General features: G+C 35.7%; 1 protein-coding gene across 5 annotated transcripts in view; it reads left to right on the top strand.

The window, feature by feature from the left end:
• Positions 1-27,132, top strand: part of RNF13 (ring finger protein 13) — a 203,870-nt gene that overhangs the window by 52,273 nt on the left and 124,465 nt on the right. For all 5 annotated transcript variants that reach the window (XM_038571192.1, XM_038571194.1, XM_038571191.1 and 2 more), the window contains 2 exons: positions 21,333-21,462; positions 26,795-26,875. In XM_038571192.1, coding sequence (XP_038427120.1) covers positions 21,349-21,462; positions 26,795-26,875 — 195 coding nt within the window. In that variant the 5' untranslated portion in view covers positions 21,333-21,348. The remainder of the gene's footprint in view (positions 1-21,332; positions 21,463-26,794; positions 26,876-27,132) is intronic.

Genomic DNA, 27,132 nt, shown 5'->3' on the forward strand with positions numbered 1-27,132 from the left:
GAACAGACTGGTAAAGGTAGATCAATACAGATTATGGAGATCTTAAATGCCATGATAAGGATTTTGTATGTGATTCTAAATTGAGAAGAAGCCCTCTTTATGGATATGAATCTGGAACAGAAGTGCAGCAAAGGAGTTTAAGCCTGGAGGTAGGAATACCAGGGGGTTTAATTACAGTAGTTGAGGCAAGAAGCGATGATGGTGGCGTTATAAGGAAGGGTATAGATCTAGAACACCCTTCCAGATCAACAATGTTGATACCATTGTATCAACATTGTGAACTGACCTGAGTATGGGCCTAAGACAAATTTTGGGGAGGTTAGTGATGTTATTAACAAAAATAAGGAGATTGAGATGGACAGGTTCTAGTGGAAGGGAATTTAGGAGGAGAACTTATGGTAGGGATTTTTATTTTTTATTTTTTAAATAAAATTTTACTTATTTATTTGACAGAGCAGAAGCAGGGAGAGCAGCAAGCAGAGAGAGGGAGAAACAGACTCCTTGCTGAGCAGTGAGCCCGGTTTGGGGCTTGATCCCAGGAGGGATCATGGCCTGAGCTGAAGGCAGATCCATAACCCTCCTTGCTGAGCAGTGAGCCTGGTTTGGGGCTTGATCCTAGGAGGGATCATGGCCTGAGCTGAAGGCAGATCCATAACCAACTGAGCCACCCAGGCACCCCTATAGTAGGATTTTAGTTTGGATACTGAGGAGTTCTTCAGATGTTTGGAAATGTACAGTAGGAGCTGGAGATCTGTGTATTCGATAAAAAGGGAAAAGCCCATTGTGGGGAGGTGATCTAAGGCAGTCGCCCTCTGGGTCAAAGTTTCATAGGAGTGATATAATGCCTGAAGGTCCTCAGAAATGCAGATTTCTCACTTGTAGAGATGTACCCAGTATTTCTCCCTGTAACATATTTTGTGTCCTGGGAGGATGGAAGGGATGGTAGTACAGAGGGAAAACTTTGGAAACCTAGCAACGCTCACATTTATTTTTCAAAAGAGAAGCAGTAAATTGAAGGCTCAGGATTCTCACAGTAAGGACTTGGAAAGATGCTATGATTTTTATCTAGTGCCAGGCATAGACATTTTTACACACATGTTGAACACTGAATTGTTGTAACAGCTCCAGATTTGTTATTTTTGTACTCTTCTCTTTGTTACCCTGAATTAATTAATAGCAAAACCTTAAAAATCAGAGAGCCTGTGTGCTTGTTATGGGGGCAACAAGAAGAGGGGACCTAGAATGATTATATTTATAGCCAGGACTGTGGGAGAAGAATCTCCAAGGATCAGAGAAGGCTGCGTGATGTGGGAGGAAGAATAGAAATTCTGTGAATAAATCCCTCTACCAACCGTTCACCGGCTTCGATTCTTCATTCTGTAAAATGATGATGATAATAGCAATTCTGACCTGTTACAAGAAAGAAGGACAACATCTGGAGACCCTCTATACTTGAAAAGAGGGCTCTAAATAGAAGCCCTTGTCGGTTTCTTTTCTTGGCAGATTTACTAGGGTTTGGTGTGGTTGGGTAGGGCATGATGTTAAATAGTATATCCATCTGTGAACTAATTTTAGTTTTCTTCAATGCAAGGTCTCAGTAAATGGCCAGTGAAATAAAAGATTGGATGTTAGGCACACACATTAGGGTAAGGAAAGTTTTACATATTTTGTCACTCCATTGTTGGAAACATTACTTGCATCCTACTACTTGGATCCTAATAGTTGTATCATTCATGCACTCAACAAATATTTAAGTACCTCTTATTAGAGGCCCTGTTCTACGCACTTAGAGTACATCAGTGAACCAAAGAGACTAATTAATCTTTGCCCTCATAGACCTTATCTTCTAGTGGGACAAATAAGGTATCTTTTAATAATGGAAAGTAATTAGATATTTCTAATACTATGTATTTATAAAATCATAATTTTTAAAAATAATTTTATTATTTATTTTAAAGAGAGAGAGAATGAGTATGCATGAGGCAAGTTGAGAAGCAGAGGGAGAGCAAAAAGCAGATTCCATGCTAAGGGCAGGGCCAGATGCAGGACTCAATCTCATGACCCCGAGATCATGACCTGAATCGAAATCACTAATGGGATACTTAGCCAACGTAGCCTCTCAGGCACCCAAAAAAATCATAATTTAAAAAAGATAAGACTACTTTACCAGATTGTAAATAATATTGTAGAGCACTCTGAAAGAAGGGACTGTGTTAGTGTTACTCGTGTGTCTCCCAATTTCCCCTTCTTCCCAGTGAAACGACTTAGAGGTATTTAATATGCAGCAAATGTAGATATTCATTAAATGTTTATGATAGGGAGAAGGAATTGTGTTAAGTCACAGGCCAGATCTTAAAGGAACCAGTTAAATATAGCAAACATTAAGGATCGAAGTACTCACTAGATTGATAACTGGGGAAAAAGAGAAAAGTGCTATGAATTGCATTGCCTGGTTTGCCTATGAGGTTGAAATGGAAATAAAATTATATTGAAGCTGTAAGCATCAACATTAAGGGAATGTGGGTGTACCAAACTTGCCCACCAATTAGCTGGGTGATTTGACATAACTTTACCTCTCAGTTCATTTCCTCATTTACAAAATGATGTTGTATTTTTCTAGTTAAAGCAAAATCTGCTTTTAGGACTTAAAAATATTTATTGCAGTAATGCTCCATTTTAGTAGGGCAGATAGGACAGAGCTGATCCTGAGCTTCCATGGTAATCAGACTAAATTTATACCTAAAGAACTAGATTTAAAAAAAAATCTACAAAATTATTATCTATTTATGTTACTAATATGACTGCATTGTAATTTTAAAGAGTAAAGCAAAATACAGCCCAATATAAATTTCCCTTTTTGCCATTATGTAGGAAAAACAAGCCATAGTATTTTAGACCCTAATAATGGATATTCATACTTTCATTTTATAACAGCCTTTGATTTTTGTGCCAGGTACTAAGTATAGAAATCAGAAAAAGCATAATCCCTAACTTCAAGGAGTTTTAAAGGTAATGGGAGTGATGAACAGTTAGTTTTGTATTGTGGTGGCGTAGAGAAGGCACTTATATAATGAGGGGCTGTGAGAAGAGAAAGCTCATATGGTTAGAGAAGAAAGACTGAGGAGCAATGGCAAGGGACGAAGCTGGAGTTGTAGAGCCAGTTTATGAAAACTTTCTCTGCTAAGCTACAATTTAATTTTATTCTGAAAGTTGCTTAATCTGTTGATAAATTTTTTGCAGGAAATAACATGATCAGGTTTGCATAGGTACCTTTGCATTCCTCTTAAGACAATGATATACAAAGGAAATATATTATTTCAATGATACAATCCTACTTGAGGAAATCAGACTTTTAACTATTTTAGTCTTCAATAAAGTCTGAGGAGGACTAGTGTTAATTTTGTGGCTTTAGAGTATCAGTAACTATAAAATGTTTGGATATTAGAACATTTATATATTCATAACCACATTAATATAAATTGAGAAGACAACTGAAATTTTGGGATATTCTGCTTATTGAAGTAAGAGAGCTTCTGGTCAGCTATAAGAATTTGATTTAGAATGCTTTCTCAAACTAATTTGTTGAAGTTTGATTGAATGTGACTCTAGTTCAGGTTCTAATGACCGATATACTCTGTTAAACTTTAAAGAGGGAATGAATTTCCAAGGAGAAGTACCACCTTGTGATGGATGAATATTTTTAAATCCAGTCATGAGAGAGACAAGTAAGAATTGAATTTTTACTTTGCTTAGATATAAAACACCTGATAAAATGTTAAAGAATAATTTATTGGCCTAGTTACTGTGCTTGTAATTTACATGTTTGTCCAACATTTATCGTAAGCATTGAAGGCTTAAACTTTTTTTTTTTTAAGATTTTTTAAAAAATTTATTCTTGAGAGAGACAGAGACAGAGGCAGAGACAGAGACACAGGCAGAGGGAGAAGCAGGCTCCATGCAGGGAGTCCGACGCCGGACTTGATCCCAGGACTCCTGGATCACGCCCTGGGCCAAAGGCAAAGGCAGCGCTAAACCGCTGAACCACCCAGGGATCCCCAAAGGCTTAAGCTTTTTTGAGGTGAAATTCAGCTAACCTGAAATTAACTATTTTAAAGTGAACAAGGGAGCAGCGTTTTGTATATTCACAGTGTTCTACAACTACTTCTGTCTAGTTCCAAAACATTTTTGTCATTTTTATTTTTATGATGTCAGATTATCCTAAATATGAATAGTTTGTAGTGTCCTTCCAGTATACTGTTAAATGATTTTCTAATTATACTAGTGAATTCCTGGTATCATGTTATATATATACTGGGCTATTATAATAGAAAATAGAACATTATATTTATTTATTTGTTTATTTTTATTTAAGTATTTTATTTATTTATTCATGAGAGGCACACAGAGAGAGGCAGAGACCTAGACAGAGAGAGAAGTCGGCTCCTCATAGGGAGCAGATGTGGGACTCAATCCTGGGACTTCAGGATCATGCCCTGAGCCAAAGGCAGACAGACGCTCAACTGCTGAGCCACCCAGGCATCCCGAACATTTTATTTTAAGCTTTTGGAGGGGACTTAATTCTGATGTTACAGAGAAAGCCTTAGGGAAAACCATACTTAGCACTGTATCTGGTTTCGGGATCCATGAGTAATAAGATTGGAATGGAAACTGATGTGAGTATATAAATTATCACTAATAAACATATTAATGATAAACATAATAATAAAAAAGTTTACCTTTCTCAGTTTTTCTTGCAAGTTTTCAAATATTTAGCCTTATGATTTTATCATGAATAGGCATAGGAACAGTTTCGACCTTACCAGTAATTCAAAGCAATGCAAATTTATACAATTATCAGATCTTCTGGGAAGGCTGGAAATTTGATGATGCAGACCTGTATTTGACTATTAGCTCTACTTTATAAGAGGTGTCATTGGGCAAGTTACTTGAAAATAAGAGCAAATACTTATAAAGTTCTTGGTATATGGTAGGCACTGTTATAAACACTTTGTTACTGATTAAATCTGTTTCTTTATGGAAAGATTATATAATCGATCTCTATCTATTGATAGTATTTTGAGGATTAAAAAAATAATGCATATTAAGTACTTAACCAAAAATGTAGTAAGCATTCAATATACATCAGCTATATTTATCATATAACTTTACCTAATATCAACTAAGATGGGGAAAGGATAATCAGTGCAATGAAATGCACACTTATTTGGAAGTGTAAATAGAAACATTATTTCTAGAAGGCAGTTAGGCAATATGTATAAACTTAAAATGTTTCTTTGGTGTGGTGATTCCACATCTAGGAATTTATCCTAATAAAATAATCAGAAATGTGTAAATATATTTATATTTATCTTAGAATTATTTGTAACTGCCATAGTTGGATTCATCTTAATATTGACAGTTGTGGAATCATTAGAAAAAGCCATGATTGAGCTATGTAATGGAATAATAAATGGCAATTAACATTTTATTCCAAAGGGTAAATGTTGTGAGAAGTTTTATTCCAAAGGGTAAATGTTTGATATAACTTTCAGCAAAAAAGCATACAAATCATAACACAATATGATACAAATGATGTAAAATATGGTAGAAGAAACAGTTACTCATGGTTGGTTCAGAGAAGCAGAACCATTGTGAATAAAGTGAATGGTGTAGAATAAAGGATTAGATTTTAAGAAATTCTAGCAACGGGTTATGAAATATATTGAAATATATTGTAAGGTTGTTGCCTTTGTGCCTTGTATGTTGGATGAGCTAGGTTCAGTATGGGTTAACTGGGTGGCAGTAAAGAAGAAGAGCTTAAAGTGAGGTTTGGAGATCAAGGATATACTAAAACGAACTGTGATAACTAACACATGAGGACAAACACTAATGTTATCTGTGAATGTTAACGTTATGGGTAATCAATATTTTCTTTTTTTTAAGTAGGCTCCATGCCCACCCAGCATGGAGCCCAATATGGGGCTTGAACTCAAAACCCAAGATCAAGACTTGAGCTGAGATCAGGAGTATAATGCTTAATTGACTGAGCCACCCAGGCGCCGCTCAATATTTTCTTTATACTTTCCAGTGAGCATTTTTAACATTAGAAAAAAAACCCCTATTTTATTAGATAGTAATGTAATGAATAATGTATAAAGAATAGAAGCTAATTACAAGGGTATTAAGTTAGTAAACGGTGGAACCAGGATTAGAACTTTGATCCCTATATTACAACTTTCCTTAAAAGTCTTTGCAATTACACTTTAAAAGCTAAATCAATTTGTCAGGGTTTCTGAGAGAAACCACAGTGATTTTTTTTTTAAGAGATTTGTTTATTTTTAGAAAGAGATAATGAGCTGAGCATGAGCAGGAGAAGCAGAGGAAGAGGGAGAGAGAATCCCAAACAGATTGAACATGCAGAAAAGTTGTAAGAATAGTATAGAAATCTTTTTATTTTCTTAATCATTTGAGAGTAAGTTGTTCATGTGATGCCCTATACCCACCAAATACTTTAGTGTAAGATTCTTAAAAAACAAAGATATTCTCCTTGAAGAAATTGATGGTTTTAGGGTATAGGTGGGAAAACTGTAAGATGAGACTGGAAAATCTTGTCAGGAAGCAAAGAAGGGCTCAAGAATGATGGAGAGCTATCAAAAAGACATAAGCCATTTTGAGCCAAGTTGGGGATAATTAGGCATCAAATAATTACTATAATGGTTTATAGCCCATTGAATAAAATAGCAGTCCATGATTCCATACTAATATAAATGAATAGGTTGAAAATTTGATGAGAAAAAGAATAACTACTATTTATTTTTTTTAAGATTTTATTTATTTATTCATGAGAGAGCCACAGAGAGAGGGGCAGAGATCTAGGCAGAGGGAGAAGCAGGCTCCATGCAGGGAGCCCAATGTGGGACTTGATCTGGGAACTCTGGGATCCTGAGCCAAAGGCAGACACTCAACTGCTAAGCCACCCAGACGTCCCAATAATTACTATTTTAGACAGAACAGTGACCCCAAAGATGTCTACATCCTAATACCTGGCACCTGTGAGTATATTATCTTCTGTGATAAAAGGAACTTTGCAGAGGACTAAGGACTTTGGAGGAGAAAGATTATCCTGGATTATCCATGTAGCGTATTTAGAAGAAGGAAGCAGAAGAGGAGTTCAGAATAATGTGATGTGAAAGATATCATCTGACTTTGGAGGTGGAGAGAGGGGCCCACATCAGAGAATGGGGCAGCCTCTAGAAGTTGATAAAAATAACAATCAATTGTTGTGTAATTGAAAACATTTTTATTTTAAAACATACATGCATAATAGCCTAGAATAGAATATGAACTTTGTGTGGCTTTAAGAAATAAATGATACTTCAAAGAGACTGTGAGTGCTCTTTTAGATTCTGTGCCTTAATAACATACTAATGGCCATATATTTATTTTATTTTTTCCCCTGTTAAATGAGAGAAACACTGCTTTATTTAAATACTGTCATGAACAGAAAGCTAACCATGTCAATTTATTTTCTTTCTGCTTCATACTCACCCATCAATACCTGATACACAATAAAGGACAGGACTCCAGCAGTTCTCATTTACAAAGAGCATGATGTTAGGCTTTGTCAGGCCCTGAAGGGGACAGGCTGCTAGAGGGGACAGAGTGCTAGAGGGAACTTATTAGAGAAAGGGTTTTTTTCTTCCTGGTTCCTGTGACCTGTGTTTTCCTTTTCTTGTTGTTGCATGATCCGTCAGCAGCCCATGTGGTTGAGGACATCTGGTGATTGCCTCAGCCATGTGTCCAAAATACAGAGGCCCTCAGTGATATTGCAGCCCCAGTTCAGAACTGGGACTACTGTGCCTCTGCCTTTCTAAGGTTGATATCTTGCACTTAGGTCTCAATGCCTTCAGTGCCTTGACTACCTGTGCATATGGGCCCACCAGTTTTGGCTTGTCTACCTCAGGGAATTGTATTGCTGTTCTCTTGATATGGATACTGTGCATTCCAGGCCTCGTGCCCACAGCAGTGTCTGGAGTACCTGCCCACCAGCCTCGGCTTGCCTGCACTCCAGACCATTGCTTCCTCCTTGCCTGGCAACATTGGATCAACTTTGGTTTAGATAGCCTGGTAAAATTCTTTCTAGTGTGCTGCAGCCGTACCTTCTCCAGTGAGAAACCCCAGCCTTGGGGAGGGGGACCAAGGGGAAAAAAGGAGAAGGGAAAAAAAGGGGAAGGGGGGAAGGAGAAAAAATATTTCCCATAATGGTTTAATAATTACTTTAAAAATTTTAAAACTTCTTTATTATAATTGACATGCTATAAACTGTACCTATATAAAATGTAGAATCCTTCTCTCCTGCTCCTTGCCACCCCTTGTTCCATCTTAATAGTTATTCCATCATAGTTTACTAGTTATTTCTGTCAAACATTTTCTTCTGTTTAATTTACTTAATAGTTTCTGTCCTGTAATTGAACACTGTTAATACAGAGTTGATCCCTGGAGTGGTTCTAGGAGCTAGATCTCAAAATGTGAAGTTTTGGTATTGGTTTGGTCATGTTTTTCATCATGAACACAGTTCTGAGCTCCTTGCCAGTGGAAGTGGGGTGCTAGCAATCCATGGCATCACAGTTCATCAGGCTATTGCTTGTAGGTTCATAGTGAGTTATTGTCAACTGATGTACATTCCTCGGAGCCCAAATGATTGCTCCTTTTGACCTTTATAGCAATAATATCTAAAAGGACTCTGGTGTGGGATGCAAACTTTTGAATGCTTTATGGAGAAAAAAACGACAGCTTGGATTTCTTAATTCTCAGCTCAAGATATGCCCTTTTTTCACACTTTTTTGATTGCACATTTTACTTCAGAAGAAAACATTTCATTTTTAAATTGTGAATAGACTTGTGAATTCTAAGACCTTATTTCTTGCTCATTAACTTTTTTTTTGGTACTAAAGTATTGTTCACTTAGAAAACTTGAACAAATGGAATCGATTTTGGTTAAGATTTCTGTGTATTTTCTTCTAGGCTTTTGTTTGGTATACATTATATAAATGAAATAGACTTTTTAAAGATTTTATTTATTTATTCATGAGAATACACAGAGAGGAGAGAGAGTGAGTCAGAGGGAGAAGCAGGCTCCATGCAGAGAGCCCGACGTGGGACTCGATCCAGGGTCTCCAGGATCATGCCCTGGGCTGAAGGCGGCACTAAACCGCTGAGCCACCCAGGCTGCCCTGAAATAGACTTTTTAAGAGAAGTTTTATTTTTTTTATTTTAAAACCTACTGATAAATATAAAGAAAATAAAAACTATATAGAGTCCTACCACTCAGAGTTTATATATATTAACAAATTGTTTTCTTTTATAATATTTAATCATTTTTTTAATGTACACATAAAATACTTATAGTGTAAGGTCTTAACTTTTTTTTTTTTTATCATAATTAAGGGGTGGCCACATTCAGAGGCTCTGTAGAAGATTATACCAAGAAAGGTCATGTGTACATTCCTTTTACAAATATTAAGCACATAATACATGCCATGCACTGTTTAGAATTTTGTGATACATTGTAAATTAAAGATTCCTGTTTTGGAGGAGTTTATATTCTTGCAGCAAAGATGGACACTAAACCATAAACGTAACATTTAAGGAAATTATAATATATTGAAAGTACTGAGTATTATGAGAAATTTAAAAAAACATGGATGAGACCAAGAAGTGAAGCATGGTGGGTAACCAAAGGCAGGTTGCAGGCATTTGCCAAGGGAGAGAGTGTGGTGTATAGAAAAGAAAGCCAGGAATAGAGCTTGGGTGATATTTTATTTATTCTTATTTTATTTTTTTTTTTAAGTTGGTTCCACACCTAGCGTGGAGCCCAAAGTGGGGCTTAAACTCACAGCCCTAAGATCAAGACCTGAGCTGAGATCAAGATCTGAGCAGAGATCAAGAGTCCAGGCGCTCAACTGACTGAGCCACGCAGGCACCCCTGGAGTGATATTTTAAAGAAGCAGTTATGGGACGCCTGGGTGGCTCAGCGGTTGAGCACCTGCCTTCGGCCCAGGGCGTGATCCTGGAATTCTGGGATTGAGTCCCACATCCAGCTCCCTGCAGGGAGCCTGCTTCTTCCTCTGCCTGTGTCTCTGCTTCTCTCTCTGAGTCTGTCATGAATAAATAAATAAAATCTTAAAAAAAAAACCAAACAAACAGTTACCAGGGGCAATGGTATAACTTGATCTGGTGTCCCATGCTCCTCCACAATTAACATAGTTGGCCAGATTTCATGCTTACCATTCAAATTGTATGGGTCGTTGAGCATGCTCAGCTTTTTGTTCAGAAATTCTGCATAAATTAGGGGGAGGACTAGAGGCTGAGATAATGGGTACGGAAATTGGTTTATTTATTCAGGCAGTTACTATACATATAGAAAGCAAGTCCCCTGAAATAGAGAAACTGGAATGATAGCACAAATTAATATTTTTCCATACATATTTTTTTTCTTTTTCATTTTACTTGAGAAAGTTGTTCTGAGGATTGGTTGGGAAAAAAGTCCTGTCAGATACTCAACAGAGTACCTGGCTTAAAATTAAGTTCTCTACTGATGTATCTGTAGTGATGGTGGGGACTTTTGTATGAAGCATCCTAAAAAAATATTCTGGTTCAGGAGATTGATACTTTGAAGTATACTTAGCATGCTATTTTTGAAAACCTAGAAAACTGTTTTCTACCATTTTTACTTAAATGATGCTTAGGATTCTGATATCCATGAAAGCAATTTAATTGTCAGTTGTCTTTTTCTTGTTTCCTGGGTGGCTTATGGCTGGTTGGCAACCGATGGCACTGGTGACAACTGTGATATTTGAGAGAATTATGAAGTATATTTTTGTTAGCATTCCTGTTTGTTTATTTTTTTCTTCCTCTAATTTGCACCCTCTACTCCACACCTCCCTGACTTGAAGTTTATGAATAATGACTTGATATGCGATTTGTCAACGTATGGTTGAGAACAGTGTTTTCCAAATTTGGCTTGGTCTAAGGATTCACTGGGAAACATTTTTTAAAAATTTTATCACAGGCCCCCAGTGATAAGTGTTGTACTGGACTAAAGTGTATTTTCCAAACTTTTATTGGTGATAAGCAGCTGGAGTACATGTTAATAATATGAGTAATACACAATACCAGATACCATCTCATGTCCACTGAAGAAGCTGTTAACTCAGGTTGACTATGAGTCTAGATTTTAACAGTTGCTTATTTGTTGACTTGCTTAGTGTGAGTGTTATCTTGGTAAGCAACTACTTGCCAGCTTTTATAACATTTCCATGTAGCCAGAAAAACAAACAAAACTTGTTTTCTTTATTTTTAAGATTATTTGAGGGAGAGAGAATGAGCAAGGAGAGTGGCAGAGGGAGAGAGAAAGGGAGAAGCAGACTCCCTGCTGAGCAAGAAGCCTAATGAGGGACTGGATCCCAGGATGCTGGGATCATGACCTGATCTGAAGGCAGATACTTAACTGACTGAGCCATTTGGGTGCCCCCCAAAAGTCTTGTTTTAAATGGCAGGCTGCTTTATTCTCATTTTCTTCCTTTTAAAAATGGTTAGATATTATAGACACAGTTGAATGCATTAAATATTTCTGTATGGTTTTGAGGAATAATGATAATGCAAACTCCCATCTCACCACAGGTTGAAATATGGGAATACTGGTGGCATCCTAGAAGCACCTTTTTCCTGATCACACTCCCCTTTTTTACCCTGGAGGGAGGTACCCATTGTCTAATTTTTATGATAACATCCTCATTTTTCTTTGTTTTTACTTCTTTTTTTTTTTTTTTTAAAGATTTTATTTATTAGAGAGAGAGAGAGAAAGAGCAAGAGAGCATGGAGAACACGAGAGCACAAGTGAGGTGAGGGGCAATGCGAGAAGCAGACTTCCCCCTGAGCAGAGAGCCCCATGCAGGGCTTGATCTCAGGACTCGATCCCAGGACTTGGATCATGACCTGAGCTGAAGGCAGATGCTTAACCAGCTGAGCCACCCAGGCGTCCGTTTTTACTTCTTAAATGTGAATCTCTGCATGATGTCATCTGTTTTGTCTTTTAAAGAGCTTCATATGAATGGACTTAAAATGTTTGCATTCTTTGTGGCTTCTTTTGCTTAGAGTTATTGTTGTGAAATTCATCTATGTTCTATAGCTGTTCATTTTCTTTGGTGTAGAGAATTGCATTCTGTGTACATACCACAATCGATTATTTCTATTTTTAATGCCTAATGGTCAAAATGTTTAGTATCAAAAAGGAGAATTCATTGTTTATTTCTGCATACACAAGAGAAGGGTATATGTTGTGGAAGAACAGGACATGAATTCTTTCACTTAACAGTAGAAATACAACCCTGATGCTCATACAGTTGATATTTGAAGGAAATGGTAAAATATTGTTTCAATGGGGGAAAAAAGTCAATGTGACTACATACTAAGTATTGGAAATAGTTTGTATAAGACCCTGAGGTAGGAAAGGTTGGATGTTTTGCTATTTGCTAACCTTTTGAAATGAAAAATTTGTAGATTTTGTTTCATTTGTGGGAAAATCAAATTATAAACCATTGTCACAGAATCTGAAAAAATTTTGCTTTGGTTGATGGTAATAGTTAAAAATTTTAGATGAAGCTCACTTTTTAGTTTGAATGGCTTCACATTAGAGAAGTTAGCTGGCAACCTTCAGTTTCCTCACAAAGAACTATTAGGCACCATATTTTTGCTTAAAAAGTTAAGCTTTGTTTTTTTTCCTTTGGTAACACTTTGCTATGTCAGCCTCTCAACCATTTCTTTAAAAAACCATGCTTTATGGGAATTTAGTATCTTACTAGTTCCCAGTTGTAAAACTCTTAGAAGTCATGATGCTTTTTAAGGAACACTATGAAATTATTGATGTTCTCAATTCATACAACAAGTAATTATATAATTTTGGAGGAAACATTACAGTACCATGTAAATATGATATACATATATGATCATTAGCACATTTGTTGTTCTATTTTATGAAACGTGATTTGGCTATTATAAATTTTACAATGAAGGAGTTACCTAACAGTTCACTTATATTTTTCTGTCAGCACTTGCTATAACATATATTCTTTTGATGCATACATTTATGGAGAAAAGCAAATTGAAATTAGTATCCATTAAGTTTTTTTGCAAATTAGGAAAATATTACCATTATTTTAGCAGTAGAGTTTTTGGTCCGTTTTTGGAATGCTGATGATGTTCACAAATGTAACTTGAGAACCAATAGAATGTAAGCTTTTCAGAGGTTTTCCAATGAAGATGATTAGCTGTTTCAGGAGTGTCATTTGGCACTGAACTAGTTGATTTTAGGATGTGAGTAATCCTCAGAATTCAAGGTTGTTTGGAAAGTTGGTCTTTAACACTTATTAAATGCATCCTCATTTGTAAAATGAAGGTTTAGAATGTAATTTTGTGTAGATGAATTGTATGGTATTGTCATAGATGTAAATGTGAGGGTAGGATTTACTGTGATGCTTGGGGAAGTTTTTAAATTTTGCAAATCCCAGACCAGCATTAGATGAGTAACTGGCATCTGTGCTCTTCAGCCATAATTAGCATATGCTAGCTAGGGTGCTCAACTTCTGAAAAACAAGGCTAAGAGAATAGTAACAAAATCAAGGATTGGTTCTTTGAAAAGATCAACAAAATTAATAATAGCCTTGAGCTAGATTTATTTATTTATTTATTTATTTATAAATTTATTTTTTAAAAGATTTTATTTGACAGAGAAAGAGCAGGAGCAAGGGGGAGGAGCAGAGGAGAGGGAGGAGCAGGCTCCCCATTGAGCAGGGAGCCCCATGTGGGGCTTGATTCCAGAACTCTGGGATCATGACCTGAGCCAAAGGCAGAGACTTAACTGACTGAGCCACCCAGACACCCCCTTTAGCTAGATTTAAGGGGAAAAAAAGGCTTAACTAAAATCAAACATGAAAGAGGAAACCGAACTACCAATTTTATAGAAATAGAAAGGATTATAAAAGAATACTGTGAACAATTATAGAACAAAAACTTGGATAATGTAGTTGAATATACCACCTTCCAAGATTGAGTCATGAAGAAATAGAAAATATGAATAGATTTTATGACTAGATTGAATCAGTGTCCAAACAAGAAAAGCTCAGGACCAGATGGCTTCACTGGTGAAGTCTACCAAATATTTTTATTTTTTATTTTTTTAAAGATTTTATTTATTCATGAGAGACACAGAAAGAGAAGCAGAGACACAGGCAGAGGAAGAAGCAGGCTTCCCCTGGAGAGCCTGATGTGGGATTTGATCCCAAGATGCTAGGATCATGACCTGAGCCAAAGGCAGATGTTCAGCCATTGAGCCACCCAGGGCCCCTACCAGATATTTTTAAAAAGAATTATACCAGTCCTTCTTAAACTCTTCCAAAAAGTTGAAGAGGAGGGAATACTTTGTAACTCATTATGTAAGACCAGCATTATTCTGAAACCAAAGCCAGACAAAGATACTACAAGAAAACTACAGACCAGTATTTCTTATGAGTATTGATGCAGAAATCCTTAATCCTAGCAGACCAAATTCAACAGCACCATGACAAAGTGGGACTTACTCCTAGAATGCAAAGATGGTTTGGCATATGAAAAGTAATCAGAGTAATATACCATATTAACAGCATAAAGAAAAAAAATGCATGCTTATCTTAATGAAAAAAGCAATTGAGGGCAGCCTCTGCCCCCCCCCCCCCGTTTCTCATGAATAAATAAATAAAATCTTAAAAAAAAAAGAAAAAAGCAATTGATAACATTCATGATAATTAAGAATAGAAGGCAATTATTTTAACATAGTAAAGGCTGTATATGAAAAACTCACACTTGATATACTCAGTGGTAAAAGACTGTGAAAGCTTTGTTTTTAAGATCAGGAACAAGGCAAGGATGCCTGCTTTCACCACTTCTATTCTATATAGTGCTAGAAGTCCTAACCAGAGCAATTAGGCAAGAAAGAGAAATAAAAGTCATCCAAATTAGAAAGGAAGAGGTGAAATTATCTCTGTTTCTGATTTTATATATATACGATCATGTTAACTATAAAGATTCTAGAAAAACTATTAAAACTAATAAATCAGCAAAGTTGTGGGATATGCAAACAATATGCAAAAATCAGTGAAAAAATCATCAAAGGAAATAATTGAAGCAATTCTATTTATAATAACATCAAAAATAATAAAATACTTAGAAATGTTAACCAAGGTTGCAAAAGACTTGTACATTGAAAACTACAAAACATTGCTGAAATTAGACACAGATAAATGGATAGACATCCCATATTCATGAATTGACAGATGCAATATTTTTAACATGTCAGTACTGTCCAAAGCAATGTGTGGATTTAGTGTAATCCCTATCAAAATCCCAATGCCATTTTTTTTAACTGAAATAGAAAAATGTATCCTAAAATTCACATGGAATTTTCTTTCTTTCTTTCTTTCTTTTTTCTTTCTTTCTGTCGTGGGGAGGCAGGGGCTGGGTAGTTGCGGGGCGGTAGGTCTTGCTGTTCTGCGTGTCTTGTCTTTATTCTCTTTCTGTTGTCTTTCTTTTCTTTCTTTCTGAGTCTTTTCTTATTTCTTTCTTATTTCTTTCTTTCTTTCTTTCTTTCTTTCTTTCTTTCTTTCTTTTTAATTCACATGGAATTTCAAGGGAACTCAGCTAGCCAATAGACAAAGAACAAAGAGGTCTCAAACTTCCTGATTTCAAACCTACTACAAAGCTACAATGATCAAAACAGTATGGTTCTGGCATAAAGATATATGGTATATTGACTACTATATAGAGTTTTCTTGAGGTGGGGGCAAGAATGTATCTTAGGTAATATAAACTAATCAGAAAGTAAAATGAGAATTTGCCAATTAGAAAATTGATAGTTGTCTAAAGACGGGAAGCTAATTTCAGAGTAAATGTCTATATATGGGTGAAGTTCTGTCAACTAGTAGGCACAATTAAACATGATCAGATATTGTGATGATGGCTATACCTCTAAGAAACTTGCTTGGTAGTTCTCAAGGATTTCTAGCATATTTTCTACTATATACTTCCTTTGAAGAAATGTAGCCTCATTCTGATTTTAGGAATATTTAGAATGAGTATTAGAGTCATGGTCTGTTTTTGGTAATTATGGAGAGAGAGAGGGAGAGGAGGAGGAAAGAGAGAAAGAGGGAAGCTAGCGAAAGGCAGAGAGGGCAGGATAGAGGAAAAGAGGTAGATATTTGTAACTAGCAAGATTTTGTTACAAAAAAACCCAAGTTCATCTGCTTGTTGCTTGAAAAGCCAATACTCAAAAGACAGTTTGGATTGGAAAGGAATATGATTGTGATGAGCACTGGGTGTTATATGTAAATGATCAATCACTAAATTCTACATCTGAAACTTACAGTGCACTCTATGTTAACTAGTTGGAATTTACATTTTAAAAAAATATTTGTTTATTTATTTATTGAGAGAGAGAGCTCGTTCAAGGGGCAGGGCAGGGGGAGGAGAGGGATAAGCAGACTCCATGCTGATGCCAGGCTCAGTCTCACAACTCTGAGATCATGATCTGAGCCGAAATCAAGAACTGGATACTTAACCAGCTGAGCCACCCTGGCGCTCCACTAGCTGGAATTTAAATAAAAACTTGGGGGAAATAAAAAAGGAAAAAACAAAAGGAAAGGAATATGAACTTTATTCAGGATGGCTTCAATTTTATTAGAAGGCTTTTCTGTGTGCTCTTTCTAAACATGGTTGTAAAGAAATGTCCTCAATAGAATGTATTCTCTTTGGGGGTGATAAAAGTCACAACAAGCAATACTTTATTTAATTCTGTTACAGAAGCTGCAGTAGTAGAATACATTCAAAGATAAGAGGCTGATAAGAATTGTAATGGGGAAGAAAGGTACATTCCCACCCTGCATACCAGTTAGGGGTTCTGATTGACATTAACACTTTCAGTAAATGATTAGTAAATGAAGATACAGAGCTGGTGACAGTTGGGTGCATTCTTAGAAATCCTGAGTTGATCAGACCAAGGATACTACTAGGGAATAAATTGTTTAGGTTGGGCAGATTCTGAAGATTTTAGACTTTTTGCCACTTCTTTATCATTTACTTCTGTTGACTAACTGCCTGCCTTCCCCCCACATTGATTTCAAAATTATTTTCTTTCTTGACTTCTGTGAAATCAATCTCTTTATTTTCCTTTTCTTTTGACCCTTAAATTTAGGTATTCTGCAGAGTTTTCTTTAGCCCTCTTCTTTTTTTTAATTTTCACTTTTATATTAAAATCACTTTAGGGGATCCCTGGGTGGCTCAGTGGTTTAGCGCCTGCCTTTGGCCTGGGGCGTGATCCTGGAGTCCCGGGATCTAGTCCCGCCTCGGGCTCCCGGCATGGAGCCTGCTTCTCCCTCCTCCTGTGTCTCTGCTTCTCTCTCTCTCTCTCTCTCTGTCTCTCTCTCTCTGTGTCTGTCATAAATAAATAAATAAATCTTAAAAAAATAAAAAAATAAAATCACTTTAGTTAGCACCTATTTGTTGATTCCTAAATCTCACTGTTTTGGGTAGAGCTCCTGACTTCTATTTATCATTATATGTTTATATGTCCACCGGAATATTTCACAAATGTTAAGTGAAAAAAATTCCCAAATTGTACTCATTCCACTAACTAGTTCTTCAGTATTTCCTCTTTTGCTTATTTGCAGCACCACCCAAACTCTCTTCCTCCTATGTTTCACTGCTGTTAAGTCCTTATATGCACTTTTGTATTTATTCCAGAGTTGTCTTTTTAAATCCTAAATAATCTGCTTTTACAGATGAAGTAACTTAATCATTTTGTCTCAATACTGTAAGTATGTGTCTGTACTACGACATAAACCTAGGTCTGTCAAATACTAGATTTCCTATTTCTTGCCAGTTATAATACTACCACTCACTTCTATGACTTTAAAAAAACTAAGAGTGTGCCTAATAAGGTTTAAGAAGAAGGGTATTTATTGCAGAGTTTATAATGATAAAAATTTCCACTAATACATGTTCCATGAAATCTATTATAGCACATTCAGATGGAATGGCATGTGGTCATTGTACATTATGTTTTAAACCAGTAGTTTTTATTTTTATATAAACAAAGTCGTGCGTGGAAACCCAATGTATGAAATACCTTTAAAAAAAAAATGCAGGGATCCCTGGATGGCTCAGCGGTGTAGCACCTGCTTTCAGCCCAGGGTGTGGTCCTGGAGACCCGGGATCGAGTCCCACATTGGGCTCCCTGTGTGGAACCTGCTTCTCCCTCTGCCTGCGTCTCTGCCTCTCTCTCTCTCTCTCTCTCTTTCTCTGTGTGTCTCATGAATAAATAAATAAAATCTTAAAAAAAATAAAATTAAAATTAAAATAAAAAAAAATGCTTAAAGGGTATGAAAGCCCCAGAGGGCCTCCTTGACCTGTCTGCAATGGTTCTCAAGGAGATGTAGGTACAAGGTTGAAATTTTTAGTTTTTTCAGATATAGTTAATGAATTAGGAAAATATTCACAATATATGAAGTGAAAATAATACAGTTAACAAAACATGTGTATATATAGCATATCCTCAATTTTGTTACATATATATTTGAATGTTCATATAACTAAAAGAATGGAAGATTATACATCAAAATACAAATACTAGTTATTCCTTAATTTGGTGATTATGAATGATTTTAATTTTTTGTACAATTTTTACAATGAACAAGAACTATTTTGTAAATAGACGATAGAAACTCCAGAATATTATTTTTAAAAAGGCAATAAAAGAAAAAATAAGTATAAACAAATTTACTGCATATTGTTAAATACACATATATGCAGTCCCCCTCCCCCTTTCTTCCTCTTCCTCCTCCCTATCCAGAGTAAAAGGAAAGAATCCAGCAGCTGGTGTGCCATGAGTATTGGTTTGAAGCTCTTGATAAGCATAGGGTCATTACCTTTTGAACATCAACCTGATTATTGATGTTATTGTCAGTTGGCCTTTAGAGTGTAGGTTTTGGAAGCTGCCTGAGTTTGAACCCCAGCTCTGCCATTATTCATTGTTTGGCCTTGAGTAAGTTACTTACCAATACCTAAGTTTTCCCCATCTATGAAAAGGGAGTTGTTAGGCTTAGATGAGTTTAACTCGATAACATGCTTAGAGAAATGCCTGGCTCTTAGTGATCAGTAATAGTTGTGGTTATTACACCTTTAGAGTTATTTTCCCTCTCCTTACACCAGAGTTGGCTGGGAATTCCAGAACTTTACAAAGAAAGTCATAGTTTTTACTCAGATTAAGTTTCTCAGGTTAGTAGTCAACATACTGCATATTCTTTCTAACAAGGTTTAGTAGTGACTATACCTTATTTTATAAGGATTTGCATATTTTTACGGTATGATTTCTGGCCAGAAATTATCTAGTGTGGTTGTGCTGGGAATCTCCAAGACTACCTGCAGGTTCAGTGATTTCCTAGAAGGACTTTCAGGACTCAGCATCTGGTTGTACTCATAACTATGATTATTTGCATGAAAGGATACAAAGCAAAATTAGCAAAAGGAAAAAGGCACATGGGATAAAGTCCAGAGAAGACCAGATATAATCTTTTAACAGTCTTCTCTCAAAAAAAAAAAAAAAAAAAAAAAACAGTCTTCTCTCAATGGAGTCACACAGGATGTGCTTAATTCCTCAGCACTGAGTTATGACAACACATGTGAAGTGACTACAGGGAAGCTCAGTGCCCAGGGTTTCTTCTACTGGGGACTGTTCCTCTAGGCACCCTCTGCCTAGCATGTTCAAAATTTCAGATTCCCAGAAAGAAAATATGTTTTCAGTATAACCACATTGGAAAGTTTGGACACAATGAGCTGTTCTTATCAGGGAATGATGGGAAGGAACCCTCCTGAAACCTAAGTTCCCAGATGACTGTGAAAGGCCAACCCTGTAAGGAGGTCTTTCTAAAGATCTAGGCTCAGGCCTGCCACGTTAACTCTTTCCTGTGCAGAGTATATTATATATTTTACCTAAGAAACTAATATAAACAAATATGTACTTTTTAAAAAAGTTTTATCAACAGGTAATTCACACATCATAAGATTTACCCATTTAAAGTGAACAGCAGTGATTTTTAATATTTTTATAGACTTGTGCGACCATTACCACAATCTAAATTTTATCACCTCAAAAAGAAACCCCATAACCATGGGCAGTCATTCCCTATTCTTAGGTGCTTACCCCTCCCTTGACTCCTACTGCAGCCTTCCCTCCCCCCGCCCCCCGCCCCCATCTACTTTCTGTCTCTGTGGCATAGAGCTATTGTATAAATTTGATGGGTTTTCAGATTTATTTATTCTTTGGTCTAATGGCTTTGTAAGAAGGTAGTTCAAAAATTGTTCAGAGGTATTTCTCTTTCAGTGTGTCAGTTGGTCATAGGCTGAGTCTCTATGATAGTCTCCAAATACAGAGCTTTATCAATGGTAATCATCAAAATTGGTATTACTTGAGTTGGTGGCATTTAATGAAATAATTCATTATAAAGGCCCTTGTTGTTGCAAACTTTGTTCTCATCTTTAAAAGAGTACGTTATACCAATGGTGAGGCCTACCAAGAAAATTTAGTCCTAAACAAGGACTATTGTTTAGTTCTTAATGATATCTTCTTGTTGCAAGATAGATAAGGACTAGTGTAGAAAATTGGATGAAGTTGGAAAAGGTAGCTGCACTATTGCCATTAGGATGGAGAGAAGGAAGGTGGTATATATTGTTAAGAGGGAAAGGGCAAAACATGTTACCTTATAATACATGGCTACTTTTTTTTTTCACTTTCTCTAAGGTAGGTACAATATGCAAGAATAAATAAAAAGTAGATTTACCTGTAAGATTTTAAGTTCTATTTTATATATAAAAGATGTATAAAAATTCTTTAAGATTGTAAAAATTGTAAAGTGTTTTTTAGTCATTATTTTAATTGAAATCTATTTCCCTTCACAACTGAGTTAGTAGACAAGCTGTACTACACACTGAGAACTGTGGGAGGATATTTGTTTTGTGGTTAAAATACAGAGCTTAGTCACCATGAGTTATGTAGTTGTTGACTAACTGGATGTTTACCTAAATGTCCAAACCTGTGTAAATTCTTATGCTTTTGAAATATGTTTAATTTTAATGTTAACACGTTTGTATTTAAGGGATTTTTGGACATCGAGAATTAATATATGAAATGACTTGTTTTCAGGGGCAAAGCACCAGAACTCATTGTTACTTACTTGCTTGCCTTCCAGGTGATTTTACAGCGAAATGCTGCTCTCCATAGGAATGCTCATGCTATCGGCCACACAAGTCTATACCATCTTGACTGTCCAGCTCTTTGCATTCTTAAACCTACTACCTGTAGAAGCAGACATTTTAGCAGTAAGTATAATAAAATTTATTCGTGTCTAAAAAGTATACTTCAGAGAAAAGCTTTTAAAAAGCCCTAAGTGATAAGACATTTACCTATAGAGGACCGTACTCATCTTTTTATTGCTTAATATCTAACATAAGATCTGACATACAATAAGTACCTGATTAATGTTGTTGCTTTTGAGAGTGTATATGCGCTTTCATGAGTGCTCATGCACACGAGTATCTACATGCTGTGTATTTGTGTAGAATCTTACTGTTTTTCTTGTAAATTAGTGTAGCTCTAATGACTTTGATAGTGATATTTTGAAAAATTATACAAGATGCTTATAGAAAATTTTTTTTTTCTTATAGAAAATTTCAAGTTCAGATTAACGTTAATAAGAAGGGAAGCATAATAATCTTGTCTTTGAGAAAAGTTTTTACAGAACATTGCTCCTCAAAATCTTAGTAGTTCTTTCTAGGTTGTCTTACTGTCCTCTATGCTGAGAAGTGTACATATTTTGTTTCTGATTTCTGTGAAGCCAGAAAAAGAAGAATTAACTGTGTGTGTATGTATGTATATCTCTACTCTAGGTATTATGCTAAAGATTTATAATTTTTAATTTCTGGGTATAAGTGATTTGCTTAATGACATTAGGTCATCCTAGAAACAGAAGGGCCAGAATTGTTGCTGACCAAAGCTTCATGTAGTCCTCAGTCATGTTTCTGTATGCTGTGGTACTTGGGGAGGTATCTAGGATCATTGCAGAATTTGGGAGAGCCAGGCTGGTTTCTGTATCCTAACTTTTGAATCTTAGCAATTCTAATCCCTATGAAACTCACCAACCTCTGTTACCCTCTTTAGTAGAGAACTAATTGATTAGATTTTTCTGGAATAGTCTAGATGGAGTAGAAGTAGAACTTGTAAGGACTAAGAGTCCATTGGCCTGCAAATTTTCCTCTAAATTGGTCCCCAAAGCCCTGGAATATTTTGGGGGTGACTTTTGAAATGAAGTAGAGGATTTATGGACTGATCAGTTAATGAAGATTCCCGTGAGCCTCTTTTTCCTTTGATTTCTTCCATATTCTCCCCTCCCAACTTTGTTCTTTGTAATATCTACCACACTGTCTTGCTTCTTTACTTTTTACCTGAAGTGGATTGTTATTTTATGGTTCAGCTATGTGATGGGCTAAATAAGTTTTAGTGAACTACTCTAAAACCAGCTGTGTGATCCTAATCAAATTACTTAGCCACTGTAAGTGCTTCAGTTTCTTTATTTGTAAACTGGTATGTAGTAGTGATAATTAAATAAGGTAAACTGCTTAGAACAGTACCTAACACATAGTAAATGTTTTATCTTTTTTATCTTCATTATAATTATCATTCTCCTCATCCTTTACCCACTACCTCGAGCAGTATATGAGACTTCCTGAGGTGTTTTTTTTTTTCTTTTTAATGTAGACACAATAAAATATTAGGCATAGAAGTACAGTCAGTCCTTGCGAGCAGTGTTCTCTATGTTTCAGGCCGCTAAATGTGTGGAATGTATGTCGATATAATCTAGGGAAGGAACCGTTAGTATGGGAGTTGTTTAAATGGAGGCTTTTATGCTGACACTAAAGGGTAGAAGGTTGATGGTGCAGACATAGCTGGAGGAGAGTAGATTGTGAAGGCACGTAACTAGTAAAAAGGGGAACTAAATATCAAGGCAGAGGAACTAGATGTGGTAACACAAGCATTATAAGGAAGTGAGTCAAGAACCAGAAAATGGTAGCACTTCCTTTTAATTGAAAGCATCCTGAAATCTGAATGTGTAGTAATACAGATTTAAATAAATTGGACATCAGGTTGGTCCATTTTGGACTGGTATTAGGATGCTGTTTTTGAAAAAATAAAATTCAGATGATTTTGTTTTTGGCAGTTGAATTCTCCCATTTGTTAATTCCCTGGCAATAGTATTTGTCGAACTAGTTAGAGTTCTAAGAGAATATGGAGGTGCTACTATAGTGTGTTGCTGACTTGTCAATAAGTCCCCTAGACCCATGAGTACCCGGAAGGCAGGATTGTGTCTTACTACATTTAGTTTCTAGTGCCTAGTGAGAGTTATACAGTAGAAATTCATTTTTTTTTAAAGTAGAAATTCAATAAATGTTTGAACCAATTAATAGCTTTTCTTTGGAGATTTCTTTCATATTTTCTTTTACTAGCATCTAGTCCTTGGTACTTTAGATTATTGTTGTTTCTGTTAGCAATTCATCCTCATCATCTCTTATCTCATCATTTCTCTCTTTGACCCAAAATGAAATGAGAAATTATTAATTATGTGGGTTTATATCTAGAAACATGAAACTTTAGATTTGGCAGAGGCATTACACTTTTGAGATAATCAGATGGTTGTTGTCTATTCTGAGGTACACAGGGTACAAGTGGCTAGTTAGCTTTGAGCTGTGCCATGATCTTGCTGAGAATTTGTATCCATCTTAATGTAGTTTCAAAGAGAGTCAACCCAATTCTGGTTTACTCCCAATCTACTTTTTGATTCTGTTTTAGGGATTTGTCAGAGAGAATCTGTTGCTTGGTAGGTGGTCGTGAGGTTCAGTGGGCAGAGTAGGAGAGAAGCACGCAGTGGTTAGTAGTGTGAATGGATTGGATTATATAGCATTGTTGTTAAGAGCTCCTGCAACAGAGTTAGAATGTGAGTTGAATTCCATTTCTACCACCCTGCAGTTGCATGACCTTGGACAAATAGCTTAATATCTCTTAAGTCTCTGTTTACTTAGGAAATGAGACTGTATGAGAGACAGTGTGGGACAGTGAGTTAAGAGCTAGGGCTCTGGGACCAGACTGCCTGTGTGAGAATCCTGGTTCCTCTAATATACTAGAGCAAGTTATTTTCAACATTTTGTGGCCACTCTGTAAAATGAGGATGATAAAATAGTGGCAGACTTTATAGGGCTTTTGTAAGGTTTAAATAAGGGAACCACAATTGTCAGGTGTTTAGCATGATATCATAAATGCTTAATAATTGTTAGTGTTTGTTACTTTATAAATTAAACCTTCTGTTAAAGCTTCTGTGGGAGGAAAGAATAGGTTAAGAAAAGACCTTTTCAAAAGAGGTGGATTAAAACTGTTAGGTGGCAGTCACTGAGGATGGGATTACAGAGAGGAATAACTTTATTTTCTACTTCAAGAATTTTAACAGCGAACATTCTTTTAATTTCATGAGCAGCAGCCCACCCTCCAATACTAAAAATATAAAGCACTTTTGTGTTAAAGATGTATGTTTGTCTTGTTCATGATAGGAATATTTTTTTTTATTTTTTATTTTTAAACAGTGTTATTGTGACAGGCCGTGTGAGACAATCCATATTTTGCTGTTAATGGAAAGATGAAGCAATTTCAAAATGGATCTCACTCAGTAACAAAACTTACTGTTTTGCAAATATTGTTGTTCAAGCTATAGACATTTAATTTCTGAGATTTTAACCAAAAAAGTGAAACTCCTCAGTACTAGGAAGTGATAAAAAAAAAATACTTAGTACAGTTGTATTTTCCATTTCCTGATTTTAAAAGTACAGTTTTTTTTTTAAAAAAAGGTACTGCCTGGAGACATTTGTGTTTTTCCTTTGGTCTATCTATGTTGATCTAGATCAGTTTCTTTATTTTACAATAGTGTCTTTGTCTTGGAGGAGTTAAATGACTTTCTCAAATTTAACACTTGAATCAATTAAAGATGTTTTAATTAAGAGGTTAAATGATACATTGTGATAATGGATATAAAAAGCCCTTGTGACTCCAAAGCACTTTGTAAACCATAGAGCACTCTGTAAGTATGAGTTATTGTTACAATAGGAAATTACCCTGAAGCAGTGTTGGCTTCCAGCTATACTACCAGGCTGATTATCCCAGAGATAACAGAATAGATAGATTTAGTGACCAAATTCAGATGCTCGAATCACACATTATATTAAATTAATCACAAACCTAGAATGAGAATTACAGGTAAAACATGGGTATGTTAAGACAATCAGGATAAGATTCAAGTGAAATGCTAGGACTATACCACCCAAATCCTGGGTTGGCAATTATTAGTTTGTTCAGTTTCTCTCAATGTTGCACTAGCTTCTCTGGTCACAGAGTGGTTACCAGGACCTGAATTGAGGGTGAATAAGGGGAATTGACAGAAAGTTTTTGGATCCAAAATTTGTTTGCTCTATTGAAGAGACTCAAGATATTTACATCTGAACACAGCTATAACTTGCTGTTAACCTGCAGAGTGTTTTTCTATTTGTCTCTGTCAGATGCCATGTGAATTTAGAATGTGGATCACCAGTGGGCATTTGATTGAAGGATGACAAAACTCTCAATCTGCATTTGTGACCTAATCCATGCTTTGTGAATATTTAAAGTTTGCTTGATCCTTTCCTACTATCCTTTGCTACCTATACATAACACTCTTGCTTTGTTCTATCCATCTTACCTATATTCAAAACAGTGTGTTCTGTTTTTTTCTATCTTTGGCCTACTGTTTGCAAAAAGCTATCTTAACTTCTAATACATCATGAAAGCTTTGCCTATGTTTCGGAAGTTACTTGTTTACTATCTTTGCTTAGTTTCATCTATCTTCCGTGTTTCTCTTTTCTGTATAGCAGATTGAACATTCTTAAATAATGCAGCAAACTCATTTTGCAATTATCATTACTGTTATCTTCTACAATTACAGAGAACTCTTGCTTTTTTTTTTTTTTTTTTTAAAGGAAAAAGGGAACTGATAAATACTGTAGCATAGGAATCTGTATAAGGAAGGGGAAAGTTTAAGAGTTTGAAAGCCTTCAGTTCTCTATATGGATGTATTTCATTGAATTTACTCCTTTCATTGTTTAGCTCTAGATGAAAATGTCCAGATTATATAGAAAAGTCAATTTCATAAAAATGATTTGATGCTTCTTCTTTCTCTGGGGAAAAGCCATCTTTTGTAGATAGAGCCAGAAATATCTCTTCTATTAAATCAGACCCTTTAGAGAAAGTCAAAGGGAACTCTTGCTGGAAAATAATGTGTTTAGAAAATTCCTTTCTAGGGAAGAACTCAGAAAGCAGAAAGTGGTTTAATTTCACACAATAATTATGTGAAATCAGAATCTAAGCAGTTGTATATGTAGTAAATGGTATATATTCCTTGCTATTTTAGCGGATGTGCATTACAAAGTTGACTTAATTGTGTTAAGCTGTGATAGTGGATCAGAATTATGAAGTGACAACTTAAATAATAAATAAATCAAATGACAGCTTAAATAAACATTTTGTTTAATGTTATGTGTAAATTGGTTGTAACTTGATTGTTTTTAATTTTATATTTAGTATAATTTTGAAAATGCATCTCAGACATTTGATGACCTTCCAGCAAGATTTGGTTATAGACTTCCAGCTGAAGGTTTAAAGGTAAGCAGGTAATAATAATATGTGGTAAAAGCACAAAGTATTTAGTGAGGTCATTTTTATTCCTTGTTTAAAGAATGAAAATTTCTTACTATTATCATAAAACCCTACATAAACATTTGTAAAAGGTTCAGACTATTCAAAAGATATAAAGAAAATGAAAATAACCTATGATTGTATCATTCTGGACTAGCCACTGTTAACATTTTGGTATGTATTTCAGACATGTTTTCTAAGATATATGCTGTGTGTGGGGAGTG

The sequence above is a fragment of the Canis lupus genome, chromosome 23 (assembly GCF_011100685.1).
Source record: "Canis lupus familiaris isolate Mischka breed German Shepherd chromosome 23, alternate assembly UU_Cfam_GSD_1.0, whole genome shotgun sequence".
Classification (NCBI taxonomy): Eukaryota; Metazoa; Chordata; class Mammalia; order Carnivora; family Canidae; genus Canis; species Canis lupus.